This window comes from Coffea arabica, chromosome 1c (assembly GCF_036785885.1).
Source record: "Coffea arabica cultivar ET-39 chromosome 1c, Coffea Arabica ET-39 HiFi, whole genome shotgun sequence".
Classification (NCBI taxonomy): Eukaryota; Viridiplantae; Streptophyta; class Magnoliopsida; order Gentianales; family Rubiaceae; genus Coffea; species Coffea arabica.
This window is the reverse complement of record NC_092310.1, coordinates 57,874,254-57,892,848: the sequence shown is the minus strand read 5'-3', so window position 1 is coordinate 57,892,848 and position 18,595 is coordinate 57,874,254. Positions and strand designations below refer to the sequence as shown.

At 39.1% G+C, this 18,595-nt stretch overlaps 3 protein-coding genes across 6 annotated transcripts; all 3 read right to left on the bottom strand.

Moving 5' to 3' along the window:
* Window positions 1-160: 160 nt before the first annotated feature.
* Window positions 161-6,961, bottom strand: LOC140004234 (cellulose synthase A catalytic subunit 4 [UDP-forming]-like). 2 transcript variants are annotated; one of them, XM_072082116.1, is made up of 12 exons: window positions 6,737-6,961; window positions 6,402-6,606; window positions 6,176-6,288; window positions 5,871-5,940; window positions 5,512-5,677; window positions 4,795-5,407; window positions 4,563-4,700; window positions 4,322-4,447; window positions 3,810-4,022; window positions 1,737-2,261; window positions 1,056-1,406; window positions 161-955 (listed from the first exon to the last, which is right to left on the bottom strand). In XM_072082116.1, the coding sequence occupies exons 1-12, from the start codon at window positions 6,809-6,811 to the stop codon at window positions 374-376; spliced, it is 3,177 nt and encodes a 1,058-aa protein (XP_071938217.1). In that variant the 5' UTR covers window positions 6,812-6,961; the 3' UTR covers window positions 161-373. The 2 variants fall into 2 exon arrangements, with proteins under 2 accessions (XP_071938217.1, XP_071938221.1); XM_072082120.1 differs by having other exon boundaries at window positions 6,402-6,603.
* Window positions 6,962-9,093: 2,132 nt separating this feature from the next.
* On the bottom strand, window positions 9,094-15,071 carry LOC113714632 (protein PHOSPHATE STARVATION RESPONSE 1). Of its 3 annotated transcripts, none has more exons than XM_072082106.1 (9): window positions 14,774-15,007; window positions 14,524-14,612; window positions 12,853-13,577; window positions 12,473-12,671; window positions 12,306-12,382; window positions 12,174-12,213; window positions 11,482-11,539; window positions 10,281-10,350; window positions 9,094-9,935 (listed from the first exon to the last, which is right to left on the bottom strand). In XM_072082106.1, exons 3-9 carry the CDS (start codon window positions 13,492-13,494, stop codon window positions 9,615-9,617), a joined length of 1,407 nt encoding a protein of 468 aa, XP_071938207.1. In that variant the 5' UTR covers window positions 13,495-13,577; window positions 14,524-14,612; window positions 14,774-15,007; the 3' UTR covers window positions 9,094-9,614. The 3 variants fall into 3 exon arrangements, with proteins under 3 accessions (XP_071938207.1, XP_071938205.1, XP_071938208.1); XM_072082104.1 differs by having other exon boundaries at window positions 14,529-14,612; XM_072082107.1 differs by lacking the exon at window positions 14,524-14,612 and having other exon boundaries at window positions 14,774-15,071.
* A 1,644-nt stretch (window positions 15,072-16,715) lies between these two features.
* LOC113714628 (acid phosphatase 1) lies at window positions 16,716-18,303 on the bottom strand. Its single transcript, XM_027238575.2, has 3 exons — window positions 17,699-18,303; window positions 17,280-17,489; window positions 16,716-17,151 (listed from the first exon to the last, which is right to left on the bottom strand). Exons 1-3 carry the CDS (start codon window positions 18,088-18,090, stop codon window positions 16,971-16,973), a joined length of 783 nt encoding a protein of 260 aa, XP_027094376.2. The 5' UTR covers window positions 18,091-18,303; the 3' UTR covers window positions 16,716-16,970.
* Window positions 18,304-18,595: the final 292 nt, after the last annotated feature.

Below are 18,595 nucleotides of genomic sequence, written 5' to 3'. Positions count from 1 at the left end.
TACACAGCACGAACCTGAGCCTTTGTTACACTCTTCTCTTCGAAGTGAAAAAGGGAAATTAATATGTAGTTGCAGTGCATTTTCACAAGATCAAGCAAAGTTCCAGGTTTATACCCTGCTGGAACAAGTAATCAGTCACAAAAATGTAAAGGAACATGGATTGTATGGGAAAAAGGTAGTCCAGATACGTCTTACAGCACTTGTATCTCGAAAATTTACATATGCCAGTGCCTTTAATTCCTCGTCCGAAACTGGTAGGATTCTTATCACTGACGACATAAAACTATTTTTACTTGCAACCAAAGGAAAGACCTAGCAAAATTGAACGAAATTGAGGAGCAACTGCATAAAGAAATGTACTAGTATAGGCTTGCTAGCACTCCACTCCGCATTGTTTGAGTATGGGGCCAGTTTGCTTGGGCAAGAAAGGGTCAATTCTGACCCAAACCAGCGAGAAGATGGATGCTAAAAGTACCGACCAAAGAACCACAATTGTGGGAGTCCGGTTTTGCCTTCCCATCAGACCCTTTAGGAAAGGGTAAAGATGAACAATGACCCAGAAGGAGAAGAACAGCTTGCCAAAAAGTGGGCCCCATGAGGTATATCCATTGTTAATTGCATCTGAAACTCCAGCAACAACACCAACCATATTCAGGATTATCAGAGTTGTTGGCGGGATGAGAAGGGTAGTCCACTTGAACATGTAGAGCTCCCCAAACTCGGTGTCCTCAGCAGCCTTCGCTGTTACAGTAAAGTTGGTGTCGACTCCTGCAAGGACCTTTAGAAGGCCCTGGAAGACAGCAAAAAGATGAGCTGAGACGCCACCTATGACCCAAAACTGCTCATTTCTCCACCAGTCCTCAATGCTGACGCCACTCCATCTGAGCTCAAGCACGCCTGTGACTATGATTGACATGAAAAGAGCAATGAACCATAGGCTACCGAAGTTGTTTAGCTGCACAAATCATGATACACTTGTCAGATGCCGAAAAAACAAAGTGGATTTCAGCGAAAAGAAGTTAGTCATTTATTTTATGGACATCAAGAATTCTTACAGTCGGGACAATGAACTTTCCGGTGAGAAGACACACAGCAGGAAGCGTGCAATAGGCAAGTAGAGCAATGGAAGTGAATGGATAAACAATTGTGTTAACATAAGCAAGTCTTTGTAGCCATTTCAACTTTCCTCCGTAGCCATACCAAAGCGGGCAATGCCGGCTGAGGAAGATTTCAACAGAACCAAGAGCCCATCTCAGGACTTGGTGCAACCTATCCGATAGATTGATCGGAGCTGATCCCTTGAAAGCTGGTCTCTTTGGTGAGCAGTATATTGATCTCCATCCTCTACAATGCATCTTGAAGCCTGTCAGAATATCCTCTGTAACCGAACCATATATCCATCCAATCTGAAAGAAGCGAAAACTTATCAGATGACAGCTTACGTACATTACACTCGAAACAATTAAAACAGTGTGGTTCCAGTGGCATTTCAAGCTAAAACAGGTTACTATTGGTGGTGCGACATTTGTTAAACGTTGATTTTGACTCGGAGAGCAACAGTTTTCCATTATAGCTAGGTTTTAGAACTAGCAATCAAGAAGACGTCTATAAAATTAAGCTATTCGCGTCTGAAGTTGACCCACAAACAATAGTAGTTTGTAAGTTTACGCTCCACAAAACTGGCCTCTATGGTCGAACAAATGGAGAACCATTCTGTGCTAATGGTAGTTACCTACCTCTTTGCCCCACTCGGTTTTCTCTTCATAGCCACAGCTGATTACGTGAATGGCTTCTTTAATGAGCGACCCGGGATTAGTCCCTTCAGGGAGGCCACCTTCTTCCATAAGTGTGGATGTAATGAAAACTGGTGACTGTCCAAAACGTTTCTCGAAGTTCTTTTGGGACATGAGGGATGATTTCTCTAGCTCATCATATCCTTCAAGGCCTTCTTCGATCTCTTCCAGATCGAAGACTGGTGCAGATGATTTCCTGGTGTAGCTCTTGCCCTGCATTTTCTTTTTCTTGCTGAAGGTTCCAATTCCATCTAGCAGGCCCTTGACGGATGATCCCTTCTTTTTGGACTTGGCCTTCCTCGAACCGCCACAGCAACAGCAGCACCATCTGGGCCAGCAGTCGCAGGTCATCTTGGGCCTCTTTGCCGATGCTGGTGGATCGTACCCGTACAATGCCTGCCTGTTGAACACACATCCAGTTCCCACATATACAGGCCCTTGGATTCCGTCCAAGCCCTTCATGTTGATCTGCATCCAAAATTGCAGATGATACACAATTAAATAGCGGGCTTCGAGGTCCTACAGCCCCTTAAGGCCCAGACTAGCAGATTTTATTTCTCTTTTTTTTTTCTTTTTCATTTTTTTGCAATGTTTTAAAACTCGGACCGTTAATTGAACCGGTAAGGTGAAAGGGTCGAGGTTCAATCGGTCGGACCGGTTCAACTTTTTAAATTATAAGTTAAAACAAATAAATTTCATCTCAATGTTAATTATATCTACCAAAAAAATCGCAAATCCAACTCAAAAATATCACAATATTTTGAAATTATACAAAATTCACGTCTATGAGAATTTAACATTGTGAACTTAAATTTTAATTTACATATTTGAGATTTAAATATTGTAATTTAAAAAAGAAAGTTTGGAGCTCGAAAGAAGTCAAGAGAATTGAAAATAAAAATGCAAACTTGATAAGAAACAAAAAATGAGATAAAAGTGAGTGGTTGTGGCATTAAATAATTTTGGTTAAAGAAAAATAATTCTTTTTTAACTTTTTTCAATTTAATGGACAAAAACAAAATTAAAAGATAGAAGAAAACATCAATAAATTAAAACTAAAGAGGTTTGATTAAAAAAGGGAGTGACAAAAGAAAAGATGAGAGAGAAATAGAGAGTTGAAAATTAAAAAGAAAAAGTCATGAGAGAATGAAATTTTGTAAAAAAAAATGAAAAAATGAAATATAAATGTTTGTTTTATATAAATAAATTATCAAAAAAAAAACAAATAAGATGTGATGGTGCAATGGTTATTACATTGTTCTTCGATTGCAAAGGTTTTGAGTTCGAATCTTGATAGAAACATTTTGCAAAAAAAAAAAAAAAAAAAGAGGGAAAACTCGAAAACCGGTTCAATCTAGTTCAACGGGTTTCACGGTTTTTATCGGGTTTGACCGATTTTCTGGCAAAGTCAACCTAAGCATGGAACCGGACCGGTGCCATTGCAGGTTCGCAGTTCGACCGGCCGGTCCGGTCCGGTTTTCAAACACATTGTTTTTCTGAGGAATATTTCTCTAAACAAATATAAGAACTCTAAAAGTTAATACATAAATCAAGTTGGAGACAAGCTGCTGATAGAGGAGACACCAAAAATGCAATGCATTTATTCTTTTCCGAGTATGTTTTGTTACCACTACTTTGCAATGATTTTTAAACTCAGACCGGAGGATAAATCAGAAAACCTTTCGATTCACGCGATCGATTCAATCTGATTTGAAAGTTTAATAAATTTTTATTTATTTTACTATTAAAAATTTTAAATAAAACTAAAATATTTATTTTAGAAAATAAATATTTAATAAAAAGCAATTGAACCTCCTGATTTTTATTGGTTTAACCTATTCAATTGATTCTTTGAATTTTTTTTTATTGAACTGAATTGGAGGCATGACCAGTTTGCAATCCAATCTGTTGAACTGGTTGGTTCGATTCGATTTTCAAAACACCGCTACTTTGGCTAATAGAAATGAGTAGAGATAAATCTACCAGAGTGTGAATGAAAAAACATAAGACACGTACGTCAAAGAAGACAACGTTGCGATTAGCGTATCGGTCGTGACGGTCAATACCGTCGAAGCGTTGAGGGAACTGGACGTAGCAGATTTTCTTGGCGACATGGGGATCCATTAAAAAGCACATTCCTTCCCTGAGGGCCTTGCTGTTGTTGAGGTAGTGATCACAATCCAAGTTCAACATGAAGGGTGCATTTGTCAGCACTGCAGACACCCGCACCTATACACGGTATATAAATATATCATACATGTATTTTTTTTTTATTTGTCGATACGATAGATTATCCTACACTAGAGGGGAGGGGAGGGGAGGACTTGAAGAGATCTCAGGGTAATTCAGAGGGAACTGAACTACCACCGGATCAAACAGGTCGCCAGGATTTTTTGTGTAGAGATTGTTATTTATGTCTGATTTATGGCTGAATATATGGCCATATTAGTTGATAAAACTCCATGAAAGTAGCATAGAATTTGACGTAGTAATACTGGTAGTTAATTACAGTAGTTATATATACCAACCAGAGCATTCATGGCACCGGCTTTCTTGTGGTGTTGGTAACCGGGTCGCTTCTCACGAGAAACGTACACCAGTCTCGGCAGCTCTTTACCTTCCACGTCCAGTGCACCTTCACTCCCCAAATACACCTACATAAACAAATATAATCCAAATCCTCTTGTATTTATAATTAATTAGCACTTAATTTATGAGTTCTTTTGACTGAAATTTTACTGGGAGGTACGTAATTAGTGAGGTGAGAACCTGAATCATGCCGGGGTGATCGCGGGTGTTGTTTCCAGGCCAGGGGGTTCCATCTTGCATAACCCATCCTTCTTCTGGTTTCTTCTGAGCCTTTGCCACCAATGCGTTTATTTTTACTTTGAATTCCTCGTATTCTCTCTACGGTATATAAAGCATTACCAATTTCTTCATTAGTATCTGATAGCTAGCCTGTAACATTTAAATGATTTGATCACAAGATTTGCTTAATTACCTTCATGGCCCTACGATCCTTGACGAAGGTGTGTTGCACCTTATCCTTCAAGTAATCAATCTTCTCAGAGAAATAGAACTCCGGAGCTCTAGGCTCCACGCTGTACTTCTTGCAGAACGGAACCCACCTCCGTGCAAATTCTGCAGTCTCCGACAGCGTGTCGAACAGCAGCATCGCCGCACCATCGTCCGACACGTAGCAGCTCACCTTTTCCACCGGATAATCCACCGCCAGAATCGACAGAACGGTATTGGCAGTTATAATGGGCGGTTCCTTGAGAGGATCCACGGTACTGACGAAGACATCGACCGGGGACAGACGGTTTGGTTCACCCTCCCTCTCATACCTCAGGGACAGGCGATCCAGGTACGTTTCCCGGTTGATGGGGAGCCATTTGGGGAACTGATCAAGAATCCACGACAGCCCGAACCATATCTCGCATATCACGGAGATGATCCAGAGAGGGAAGGCATCGTAGGCCGGGGCCAAGATTCGGAAGTGGAAGAAAAAGCAGAGAATGACGAGCCTGAGGACGATAACAATCCGATAGGGATTGACTAGGCTTGAAGGAACTGGAACTTTTCGCCACAGGGGTTGCCTAGCTTCAGCGATACTGCATTCGTATGCGGATAATGATATAATATGTACAGTTATAATGCTGATTTCTTTTTTTTTTTTTGTAAAAAAGAATAAAATTTCTTTTCCTGGACTACTTACAGAAAATCATCTTCATCGCCGGGGTCGTTTCCTCCATCGTCCAACTTTGTGACCAGACCCCTCTTCTCCTGCCTGGTTTTCCATTTTTCCACTCTTTCCTTCCATTCGGAAGTGCTGTAAGTCTCCTTTTGATCGTCTTCTTCGCCTTCTTCCTTACCTCCCACAACTATATATATACATATACATATATGCATGAACAAAAAAATTCCCAATTTACAAATGATGATATATTCACACGATCGAGTATATATGGTGTGTATATATATAGTAGCAGTGAGCATTTGAAAAAAAAAAAAAGAAAAGGAAATTGCAAAGGAATAAAAATGAAAAGAAGGATCAAACTTAATTAATTCGATTACCACTTCCAGCGACGGAATGATGTGCGGCTCCATTAGTATGCAAATGTTGGTGATTATACTCACCATTTTCCTGGCAACGCCAACCAATTATGGTGTCATTATATATGACGCGAACGCCAAAAATAACTTTCCTCTCGTTTATATTTTGTTTTCAAATATATATTTTTTCTCGTATTTTTATAGGTACGTACATACATAAAAAAACTAACTAGTAGATTTTTTCACTTGCACTGCACTGTATATATTAAGTAAGTAATGAGTATTCTGTAACTGTTTTTGCAGTCTGTACAGAAAAAGAGCATTACCCAATACCGCTGTCGGCGATCGGGACTGGTGTCGTGATGATTTCTGAGCTGAAATTCATCCTCAAAATCATCGTCAAAATTATCTTCATCATCTCCTTCGATTCTAGGGCAACCTGCTCATGAATTAGCTAGCTTTTTTTTTTTTTTTTTTTTAATATATATATATATATATATATATATATAAATGGAAAAAAAAAATCCCCAATATACGTAGGAAGTCGAGGACCTTTGTGGCGCTTATAACGGGCGTGGCACTGAGGACAGCACTGGTCGCCGTCACTTCTCTCGTACTCATAACAAGGCCGACACACCGGGAAACCACACTCGTGACATGCCGCGAAAACCTCTCCATTCTCCTTCAACCCAATTTCATCCCCGCAAACTCGACATATTTTCGTCTTGTTTCCAGATTCGCGTGTGGGAGGCCGCTGCTGTGCATGCAATGGCATGACAAATAACACGAATTTATTATGAGAAGTATATGAAAAAACAAAATACGATTGGTAGAAGAATAAATAATAAACTCAAGTCATTAAATTCATGATTTCATGGGGGAGTGACCTCATCCTCCATGCCATGAATGACGTGATCATGTTCATTACGAGCGTGAGAACCAGTAACTAAGCCGGCAGCCATGGTACTGGAAAGCCTTCTTGTGGCTGAATGGGGGAAAGACGTACAATTAAGGTGATCGATTAAAAAGAAAGGCCTGCGAGAGCGAGGGAGCCAGGGGGTGAGGAGCAGGGATTTTAAGTAGCTAGGATTAATGGTACGCGATCGATCTATATGGTGTAGAAGTGATCACAGAGAGGTCATCAGAAGAAAGAGAGGAGGAGTGGAGACTGGAGGGTTTGGGTGCATGTGCAGCCTTCTCTACCAACTGATGGTTGAGGAGTCGTAGGATTAGATGGATTAGAACAGACGTCAACTGCGACAGGTACCAGACCACACCACACCACACCAGCAGCAGGGACAGCTCGCTCGCCTCCTTCTCTTTCTTTTCTCTCTCTCTCTCTCTCTAAAAGCTGCGTATCCACTGAACTTCTCAGCAGCTTAATTAAGCACATAGCTTCGGCTCCAAGAATGCCTGAGTATACATGTAAGGATCGATGACGCTAACCCAGTAGCCCTATAAGACGCGGACGGTTGTCCGTCTCTTAACAATAATAATATCATTCATATATCTGCAGGCTTCATTTAATTATTGGGATTATTTTTTACACATTTTCACCAACATTAAATGCCACCCTCTCCCTTATCATGGGAACCAAAATGTTATAGTAAAATAAAATCTCTTTCATTCAACTCCTTTGGTTTCTTTAGGATGTAACATACTAACAAGTATTTGGCAACCAGCCAGAGGAGATTCTCCTCATACTTCACCCCCTGTCTTTTGTTAATAGGATGAAAAGAGAGGTTGGGAATGGGGACGAGCAACGGGAGGAGGAGGGCGTTGACGAGAAGGGATAGGAGGGGCATGGGCCTCTAGCTCTAGGGTGGTAGCGGTTGAGCAAGGGAGTTAGTCTTGAGACACAAAATATGTGGGGTCTAGTTTTCAATTAATATAATTGTAATGCTTTTTCTGAAATACCAAAGAATTGGGATTACTAGAGTCTGTATTACGGTGAGTTTGTTTGGATGGGAGTTTATTTGGATGATTTATTTAAAGGACAAAGCTACAGCGCCTATAGTTATGGTAACAATATTAGGGAAACCTACAATATTACCATTAGCGTCGGATCAAGTTTTTTAGCGATTTTTTAAATATTATATTAAACTAATTAATATTAACTTTAGTAAGTTTTTAATTAAAACTAGCAAGTATATGCTTGAAAGTAAGTTTTACTAGAGTCTGTATTACAGTACTAGTGTCTGTGATTTAATTATTTTATCTTTTCCTTATTATTAATAATAGCGGGAAATACACACCCTACAAACGTGTAAATTTTCAAACCAAAAAAAAAAAAAAAAAAAGAGAGAGAGAGAACTTTTCTACTAATAAAAATGTAGAAGTTAACATTTCACCAAAAAAGGAAGTTTTTGGAAGTTAATATTTATGTTGAGTTACTGAGAGTTACTCCATTAAAATTACTCATAGTATAAAAACTTACCCATGCGAGGCAAAAAGTGATAAAAAAAATTTTGACACCAAAAGCATCCCTCATGCTTTGTACATAGAGAGATTTTCCAAGCAGAGTTCCAAAGATCTTAATTAAGCTCGAATATACGATTAAATTCTTGCGTCAGAACAACCACCGGAAGAACTTGGCAGACGTTTTATCATTTGGTCACCGACAATACCAGTCCAACTACGCTAAACAGTACCAACTGATAGCTTCGGTGATCACAGGTATCCGGTCAAATCGAACCGATCTACTCGCAAGTTAAAAACTTGATTTGAACTCGAATTGGCCGAGTTTGAGGCGACCCAAATCCAAGCGAACCCGCAAGCTAAAAACTTGACTTGGACTCGGGTTGATCGAGTTCGAGACAATCCAAGTCCAAGTGCCTCGATAAGTCAATCAAGTCGAATTCGAGTATCCAAAAAAAATACTCAAAAGCTCGTCGAGTCTTATTAAATTTTTTAATTTTAATTGTTTAATATATTATTATTATTATTATAAAATTATCTTTATATCCAAAAGAGTTATTGAATTTACGAAATATTTTAGAACGTATGAAAATTTTTAAAGGACAATAATATGTTTTAACTCAAAATTATCAAGAAAATGAAAATTTCTAGCTCGAACTTGACAAAGCTTGTATTGACTCGAACCCATGTGAATCGGACTTGAATTTTATGAGCAATCATCGAGCTCGAATTTCAATAATACTACTCGTTCGAACTTGATTATCCTTCTTGCATGTCAAGTCAAGCTCGCATATGCCGACAGGCACCATCTTTTTGGGCTGCAAAGTTAAACAAGATACACAGTTTTTCAATTATAAAATCGTTCCAGTGTTATATATACATTGGGAAACAGAATGCTCTGGCTCACTAAAATGTTCAAGCTGGGACATTGAGAAGCAAACTGCACCTTTAAGCTCTAGAAATTATAAGTTCCTATTAACAGAGTCCCGCATCATCGGATCATAGGTTGGATGGTTGCAGAAAGCTAAATCATATAAAATCAGGAATAAACATTCTACAAGCAAAACTGGTGGCCTCATCTACCTCTAGAAAGATTCCTCTTGGTTATACTTGCTAGACTCAGACCACATAACCAGGTTTCTGTAAATAGGGTAGCCAGAAGTCACAAAGCTTATCAATTAAACTTTAGGAAAGGAAAAGCTGTTGCCCAACTTTATCCCAAGATATGAAAAGACCGGCGCTCCAAAGCTCTTCACGAGCTAACACTGTAAAACTCAAGGATCAACGGTCAATGTACCTATCATGATCTCCTCTTCCGACAAGGATTATATGATAAACCATGTGTGCCTATTCATCCAGTTTAGCGCGCTTAGGTGGTGGAGAGTTAGGCGTGTCTGTAGCAGTTGCTTCTAGATTTTCAGGCACTTCATTTTCAGGTGATTTTTGCTTCTCTCCAACCTCATCCATTTTGTGATCATTACCCTCTGAGACTCCTAGGTTGCTCTTGTCAGGCGATTTTAAAACTGGTTCTGTCAAATCTGTTAAAGGATTCTCCAAGTTGGAAGAGGAGCCCTTGAGCAAGTCAAGACCTGACTTGCACTGCTTCTCAAACATCATCTGGAGATATCGCCCTTGTTCCTCTATACGCAGCTGTAAATTCCTCTGAATCTGCAGGAGAATTATAGCCAAGTGAGAGACACACCAGAACGTAAAGACTAATATCAACCAACCACCCATTGACTTTGATAATTCCTTTTCTATGATCTTGTAACTTGTTCGATTCCATCATGAGACCCCTCATTAATATTAACTGCTCAAAATGATTTGGCAGGACCCCATACCGCCATACTTGCTACATTCAGAAACCTCATAACTATTCCTGTTTCCAAGGTTACTGAATGATCAAGAAACCTATGGATATGATTATTCATGTCATGCATCGAAAAGTCAATAAAGAAATAGCAGGCTTCAAAGAAAAATATGTAGAAATCCCCTGGGAAAGTGCACACACACCTCAAGCTGTTCATGAAGTCGTTTTTGAACTTCCATCTGTAATCGTAGTGCTTCAGTGATCTCAATCCCCCTATCACCAAAATAACGAAGCACAAGGATTAAACAAATTAGCCACAAAAACATGAATCGGTAAGAAAAACAAAGAATTAAAGGGGAAACGCTCCATACAGCAAATCAAATAGCCACAAATATTGCGCTTATTTAAAGTCTTAACAGCTATAAAAGTAGCACATTTTTTTTTCTTCAATCTAATTGAAATCACATAAAAAGGAAAAGTACAGGTAAGGTTGCAGTAGTATATACCACACTCAATACCAATCTAGCAATGAAATTAATTATAAGCTGTACATGGAGCCATAGAATTTAGACCTAGGACTCAAAGTACTCAGGTTTAACATCAACTCTGGCAAAAACAAGTGAATTATCTACCAATACTTATTGTTTCCTCTTTGGTGGGTCTACAGTGAGCAGCCATATCCCTTCCCATACAAATTGAAAAAATAACACTAGTAACATAAAACAAAACAATAAGGCAGCACTGCAAAATTCTTCACTCGAATAGCTTTCTCCAACCAGGATCTGCAAAAGCTCTCATCAGACATGCCATTAAGTGTTCCCTTTCTCTGATAAGAATCCAAGCACAACCAAGGTTCATTACGGTCTCAATCCCTCTCTCCCAAACCAATCTCAGCCTGGCTTCATTCACACCCACACCATGCTGCACCCCCTTAAGTCAAAATAATCTCTGCCTGGCTCCCTTCACTCCAAAGTATCCCCTTACCCCTTAAATCCAAATCTCTGCCTTCCCCTTAACTGCCTTACCTTTCTTCCTTAACAGAACTACATGCAAGGACAGGACGGGAGGGAGGAAGTTCCAAAACTTTAAAGGCGGGGGGAGGGAAAAGAGATTCAATAAATTCGTTTCTTTCACTAGAAAGTTTATGCACATTAACTCGCTTTAAAGCCGTCCTATTGAGAAATTTCCTTTAATTTTCACATTAAAGACAAATAATGAACACCATGACAATAATATACTAACATCGTAAGAAACCTAGCCAAGTTACATTGCGACCAATTATCAAGTTTAAGCTATGACCAACACTAAACAACAGAATCAAACGTCACATCCACATATTTAAAGAAATGAGACAAATTTGTAGGACATCTACTGGAAGCTCATTGTTCAAATAGATCAACTTACGACTTCAGATCCAAAGATGACAAATCATCAATTAAAGCATGTTTTTTCTCTGAAGAACCTGCAATGAAAACAGAATGAAGGCAAGGAAAAGGCTTGTGAGTAAGAAAAATATAAAGTCATCCATATGTAAGGTAATAAAATTCTCATTCAACAGTCCATAGACAACACTAACAGCCAAAACAGGCATGGGAAAAAATTGATTAACAGCATTTGTACTTAGTTACTTCTCAGAGGAAATTCCAATTAAATGCAAAAAATTAACACTAACTTTGAAAGATAGTAAAACTGCATGACAAGGAAAATAAAAGAAAGCCATTTTTATTAGTTGTTTTGAAAGATCATTTAATTTCTAATTTCAGTATATCATGTCTAAAATAAATTATTTTGTCTACTTCATGACGATGATTGATCACTAATGTAATGAACTATAGTGCTAGCATTCCACCCAAGTTAACATTTATGAAAATTTAGAATAGATATCATGTAAACAGCGTTATGCCATTCAAGCAGAATAACTTTAACTAAAATCAAAATTCATGATATGGCTTTGCCTCAGAAATTAACTCACACAAAATGCTATTTAAGCACTCATCACCATTGAAAAAAACTATTGACTTCCAAAAATCAGATATTTAGCGATGCTAACACTAAGAAACAAACAGGTCACTAAGTTTTCTGAAAATTTTCCCCACCTTCTGATGGCTCTGGTTTGTATCTAGCCGTCCGATATTTCTGCAGTTACCAAAAGCATCAAGTAATCATACTAGATTTAGAACAAGGGCCCTTGGTCAGAGACATCTATCTGGGCAGACCAACCAACATACCTGCAAGTGGCTTTTGACGTGATAGATGGTCAAACCTTCAACTTTCATCAACTTCAGCACACCCTTTGGGGTAGCTCCTATGACATTAAGCACAACATTCAACATGAATGTTTATCCAAAACATGTAAAAGCAATTTGATTTGAGGTCATGGTGGACAGAAAATTACTTTCACTCCCACCAAGCTTGTTGACTGCCTCAACAAAGGCTTCATGAAGTTCTGGTGTCCAACGCATGCGTTGCTTGGTTGGCGCACCACTTCCTGAGGGTGTTGGAGGGACAACAGGGCCAGTTTCTCCAGAAGATGCTGGAAGCTGCTGGGAAGCTTGTGGTTGCTGGATTGAGAAAGTTGTAGACTGTTGAGGTACCTGACATTGGACCAACAACAACAATAGGAAAAGCACATCATAACACCCCTCTTTCATTCTTCTTCACAAACAATAATAGGAAACTAGAAGGCACTAAAAACATAAAATGAAGAAAACCTAACAGAAAAGAAGAGATAAAAATAAACTAGGACTGAATATTAATTTCCGGAAGGACCTCAACCTTCAGGCCTGGATCAGTAACATTTGTTTCTGCAATCAACTCATTCCAACTAGAAGTCAAAGCATCATCGTCACTAATAAGCTGGTCAGCCCATTCCTGCCAATTCCGTTTATTAAGATCCTCAGATGGAAGGATTTCACCTGTATTGCAGCTATCAAGAGGATTATTCTGATTTATTGGGTAATCAAGAAAATCAAGTGAATCTGTACACCAGGAGGTGTCATTGTTTTCCTTCGTATACTGGCTAGATGCTGTAGATTGAAGAACTCCTGAATGGGAAGCCTGTTGAAATAGCATTGATGTCCCACAGCTAGTTGATTGAGAAATAAAAGGGGACTGTCTTGAATGTTTTTCTTGTTGCGAAACAGAAGAAAAATGAAGATCGGTAGACAATCCTGATGATGAAGAAAACATATGACCAACAACCCCACTGCTGGAAGATATTGGAGAAACAACAGTACTAGTACATGGCTTAAATTGTCTCTCCACAGGAACTTGCTGAGAGTCAGGTAAATTGGGATATTTCTCTTCCAAAGCAGAAGGAAGAACAGGGAAAGAAGTGGACAAAGCCCCAGATGGCCCACAATTATTCAGTTGTTGAGTCCCCGATCTTTGTATGGATAAAGCAGGCCGCGCCTCCATTGCTGGTGTTCTACGAAACAGATAATGCTTTCAACTTAAGCAAATAATTTAGTTTCTCAAACACCACTGGCACTTCTCAGTCCCTAAGCCACAAGAATTCAAAAGTTGACAAGTCAAATAGTGAATGAGTAAATTAAACAAAAGAACCAGAGATTCAAGTAAAACTAATATATTCAAAAAGTCCTGTGGCATATGTCTTCAAGTTGAGATGACAAGTGGAGGGCCACTTATTTGCATGTATTCAGACCTAAAACAGCTTCGCAATGTCTCATGGGTGTCCAATGAACTTAACCTGAACTTTTTCCTTAATTGCTTCACCTATGACACTAGAATCTAAAAACCCAGTAGACAGTCAAGGATAGCAATGACAATGGTAAGGGCAACAAAATAAAACAACAGACACCAGAGAAAATAAGGAACTAAGGATATTGGAGCCAGCATTTGCAGTGGAGAAATACACAAAGATATATCTAGTAGCTAAAGACACATGAAGAAGGTCCCCAGGGAAACATGTGCTGACTGATAGTCAAAACAACTATTGTACCATAAGACGAATGCTTGCATGAGATTTGGTGCAGAAAAGCTGCAGTCCATGATTGAAAATTTCACTCAACCATGAGTATAAGCCTGCCTGACTGCAACACGACTCATGGGACAGAAACAAATTCATATGGGTGGGTCGAAATAGAGAAATTCACCTTGTAAGCCCCATTTGTAAATTAAAAAAGTTCTTTACTAAATGCAAATTCTACAGATAACAGCCACCAAACACATTAATATCATGGAAAACCTACAATCAGTAATCACGGTTAAAACCACCCCCCAAAGCTCTCATCTTTACCCAAAAGATCCTAATTCGTCAGTTGAAGGTGTACAAGTTTCCCTCTCCATCGCCTAACTCACTCACGGCTGCCCCATTTTTTCAAGGAAAAAAAAACAACAAGGGAAAACCCATCAACCTCTACAGAGATTAAAACTTTAACAACAAAAAAACCAGAAAACGAAAAGGAAAAACATGATATAGCTTACCCTACCAGATAGAAACGAGAATTGGGCATATTCCAAGTCATGCATAAGCATCAATTTCCATTTCCCAAACCACGCCACTCCCCAGCCACCTTCGACGACAGAAAATTTTTTTTTTTTTTTTAAAAAAGCCATACACAACAAGAAAGCAAAATCAAAATCATACAAATTTTGCCAATTGAAGAAAAGGAAGAAAACATGAAAACCGGGGAGTGGGGAGGAGACGAAGAGAAAAGGTTGAAGATTGTCCGACCTAAAATTGGAGAAGAAAACTGAGGAGTTGAGAGTCGAACGGCTCCATAACGAAAACAACGCGATTGAAGACTTTCATAGGCACATCACTACCTTCGAGTTTGGACAGCTCAAACAAACACTAAACAGAAGAGTCTCTTTCTTGCAGGCTTAAAATTACACAAATAGGTTGCAGCCCCATACAAGTTCACCTGCGGGTTTATATTTTTGGGGTGGGGTTGGGGATTTTTGTGGGGGGGGGGGGGGGTCCGTCACCGGCGCGATATCGAACGGTGCGGGCTGGCGATGTTGGAGTTGTGGTGGCTAGCAGTATTTCAGTCGCATTTGGCTTCTACGTACTACTTACACGCAGGATTTTTTTATTCCACGTACGACAATAATCGCACTTCCACGCCCTTAACCTTTGCGTGTGGAACAGGGCATGGGAATATGGGAAGGTTGTGAACTTGTTGTTGGTGGGTCCCACTTTGATAAGGGAATGTGATTGGATTGTTGGGAAAGTGTCCAATGGGATGCACGTGTGGCTCAGGTTTCTGATCGTTTAGTATTTTATAAAAGGAGAAAATCGTAATTTTGACCTCTCGAGGGAATGGTCCTTCCATTGGGCCAAAAGGCCAACCGGGGGTCTTTGGGGAGGCCATTCGGTACCGTGGTGGATTCTTCGGAATCTCCATCATCATCATCTCGATTTTTTTATTTTAAATTACTAAGGTAAAAGTTACAATTTGATATCACGTTAAAATTATACTAATTAAAGTTCAAATTCAAATAATATATTAATTGTCATATATCCAATCTTACTAGTGTGAAACAACAAAAGATTAATTCAAATATTATAGGATGTAAATTATCTTTCTTATAACTATCAATGTATATGCTGACGCATCTAGATGCATGTCATATCATTTTAATTTAAATTTAAATATTAAATTTCACATATATATATATATATGACATGTATCTAAACTCACTATATATATATATATATATACACACACACGAGCGCTATAGTGCATAATGGACTTGCCCGTATTAAATTAATGGAATAAAGCAACTAGTTCCTCAATCTAATACAGCAAAAGCTTGAGCCTACGAAGAGTTTCAACTTTCCTAGTAATTGCGTTGGATTACATATAAGTTAACTCATCAGAAAAATCACTAAGTCGACATTTGATTACACTAGAAACTTTATTAAAAATAAATTTAGAAGTTATTCTAAATATAAGCATACCAAATAAGGGAATTTCATTAAATTATTTAAGGATAATATATTATCATTTTAAATAATAAGGGAGGCATGTGTGATTTTTAATTCCTCGAGAGAGCTAAACGAAATTATTAAAAACATCAAGGGAGGTTTTTGAAATTATCCCTTACATTAATGGAAAAGTTTCTGAATCTGATACAGCAAAAAGCCCGAGCCTACAAAGAGTTTGAACTTTCCTAGTAATTGTGTGAATAGCCGTGTTGGAATGGAATTAGACCTTACTTCAATTTTGTTAGCTTTGAGCACTTTCCTCCTAAGAAATTTTTTTTTTTTCAATCCCATTTTAATTACATTAAAAGTGAGTTAACGGCATTCGTGTCTTCTTTCTTTTTGCACGAGCAATGGCTGTAGTTGTCTGACCTTGTAGTGCTCCGCTTTTCCTTCTCCTCTTGTCTGCGGCTTAGGCAGAAGAAAGAAAGTGATCCTTGAGATTTGACGGGTACACAGTTCATGTACCCCTTTCGTAATGGGCTGTTAGCGTATTCAACTGTAAGGCTGTAAAAAAAAAAGTATGAAAGCATTTTGGTTTCTCAGTATTCATTTTAAGGGAAGAAGGACCAGGATACAAGTACTGCTCCATATGGCTGCAGAAGGCCACAATTTTGTGTAATCCCCAAGTCTGAAACCAAGAAGGAAGAAGCCGGTCCTCTTGTAATTTGCTAAAAAGAAAAAAAAGGACGGAAGGCTGGGCTAAAATTTTACTACTACAAGGAAGCAGAAATGATGCTTATTTGACACCAGTACCGGCCCCAGTGCTGATCAATTGTTTGATCGGAATTTTGGGTTTACAGAATACATCTTTCAGAAGCAAAAGATGGGCCGCGGGGATTGCTCTGGCAGTCAAGAGCTCCCGCCCGATCTTGTTGCCTCTAGCTAGCATCGCACTATCACATTCATTTGGAGAATTCCATAAAGCACGATGCTGATTGATTCAAGAAACGTAGTACAGGGAATTGGGAAGCTTGAAGGTTCTTTCAGCAGCTGGACCGCCATCAAAGCTGCTCCATTGATCACTCACAATTCCCCATATGCGGTAGCCCTCCTCCTCCACCAGTCTTCTCCTTGCCTCAGCCTTGTAGTTTCTTACTCCTTTATATTCATCGTCCAGACCCCTGCATCAATAATGCCAGGCCATGAGGAGGAGTTTGAATCAACAAAATTTGACTCTATTTAACATTAAGAAGAAAAAAAAAAAAATTCACTGTCTCAAGTCTCAACTCAACTGGATAGTAATACGCACCTTAATGTCAGACCACTCCATCCATGATATCCTTCCTTGATGAGGTTGTCTACGGTGGCATCTCTTACACATTCCCTCCTACTAGAGATCAAGAAAATCTTGATGCCCTTCCCTAGGATCTCATGGAAGAGTTTGAGCGTATGCTCCAGAGCTGGTGCCTTCGTTTTCCTCATCCATGCTTCTAGAGATGTGACATTCAACTTCTCTCCCCTTATTTGATCATTTCAAGCAATTACATCAAGGCATGCCTAAAAACTAATTTTTTTAATTTACACGAGAGTTTTTTTTTTTTTTTTTTTTTTTAAAAATTTACTTGTTTAATTAATGCTACTAAACACAAACTAAGCTGGTGTTGTCAATTCAAAAGGGGGTGGAAAAAAGAGAGGAAGAAATCAGTGAAGATGGATGGACTTGCTTACCCAAAGCCATGAATCTTGAAGTATGGGACGGTGGATAACAAGGTGTCGTCAACATCAAAGATCCAGGCATCTTTGCCATCGCCCCTCAAAGTGCAGCAGCTGGTGAGATGCAGATGGCATTGCTCAATTGCTCTCTGGGAGTCTGTTTTGTATTGAGTTGACGTCATATACTTGCCTATATAGCTGATGCATTCTTGTGGGACAACCTCAAATCCCCTAATGTTGTTTAGCTCCACATTCAACCTCCAACTCTCACAGTAGTTCTTCAAGCTAGCGCCGCCCAGAAGCGGAGCCCTCCTTTCTGGGTTCAAAATATTCCAACGATCGGCAATTTCTAAGCCGTTGCAGAGGCTTACCAAAGCTAGCAAAAGCAGCACATTTCTTAGTGCCATTTGCCTCGCCGGAATGAAGGAGAGATCCTGACGGATGTGAAAATCGAGAAGACTAGAAATTATGCTGGCAGCAATTTGCGGGGAAAAGGGAGATAATCAATCATACCGGCCTGGCTGGGTAACATGGGAGTGGGGTATGTATGTTGTCCCAAATTAGCTTTAAAATTGGATCAGGCGGAAAAGAGAATCAGCGGCAAGTTTACTGCTGCAAATGGAACGATAAAATAATCGATCACTTCACTGCTCATTGCTATTTATTTTGGCGTCTGAGGTCCCCTGCTTAATCATGAGTCCGTGTAATTCAACTATCAAATTGAATTATGAGAGAGAGATTTTTTTATCAATCTATGACATTTAAGTACTGTTCTTTAGGTAATCAAAATGAATTTAAATGAAAATTTTCGCATAGGCAACACAACTTAGGTAACTGAGACCAAACAGTCAAAAAGCGCACAGAGATTAGCCGTCTGCTTTGGATGGAAAAAAGAATGCGACAAAATGTAGT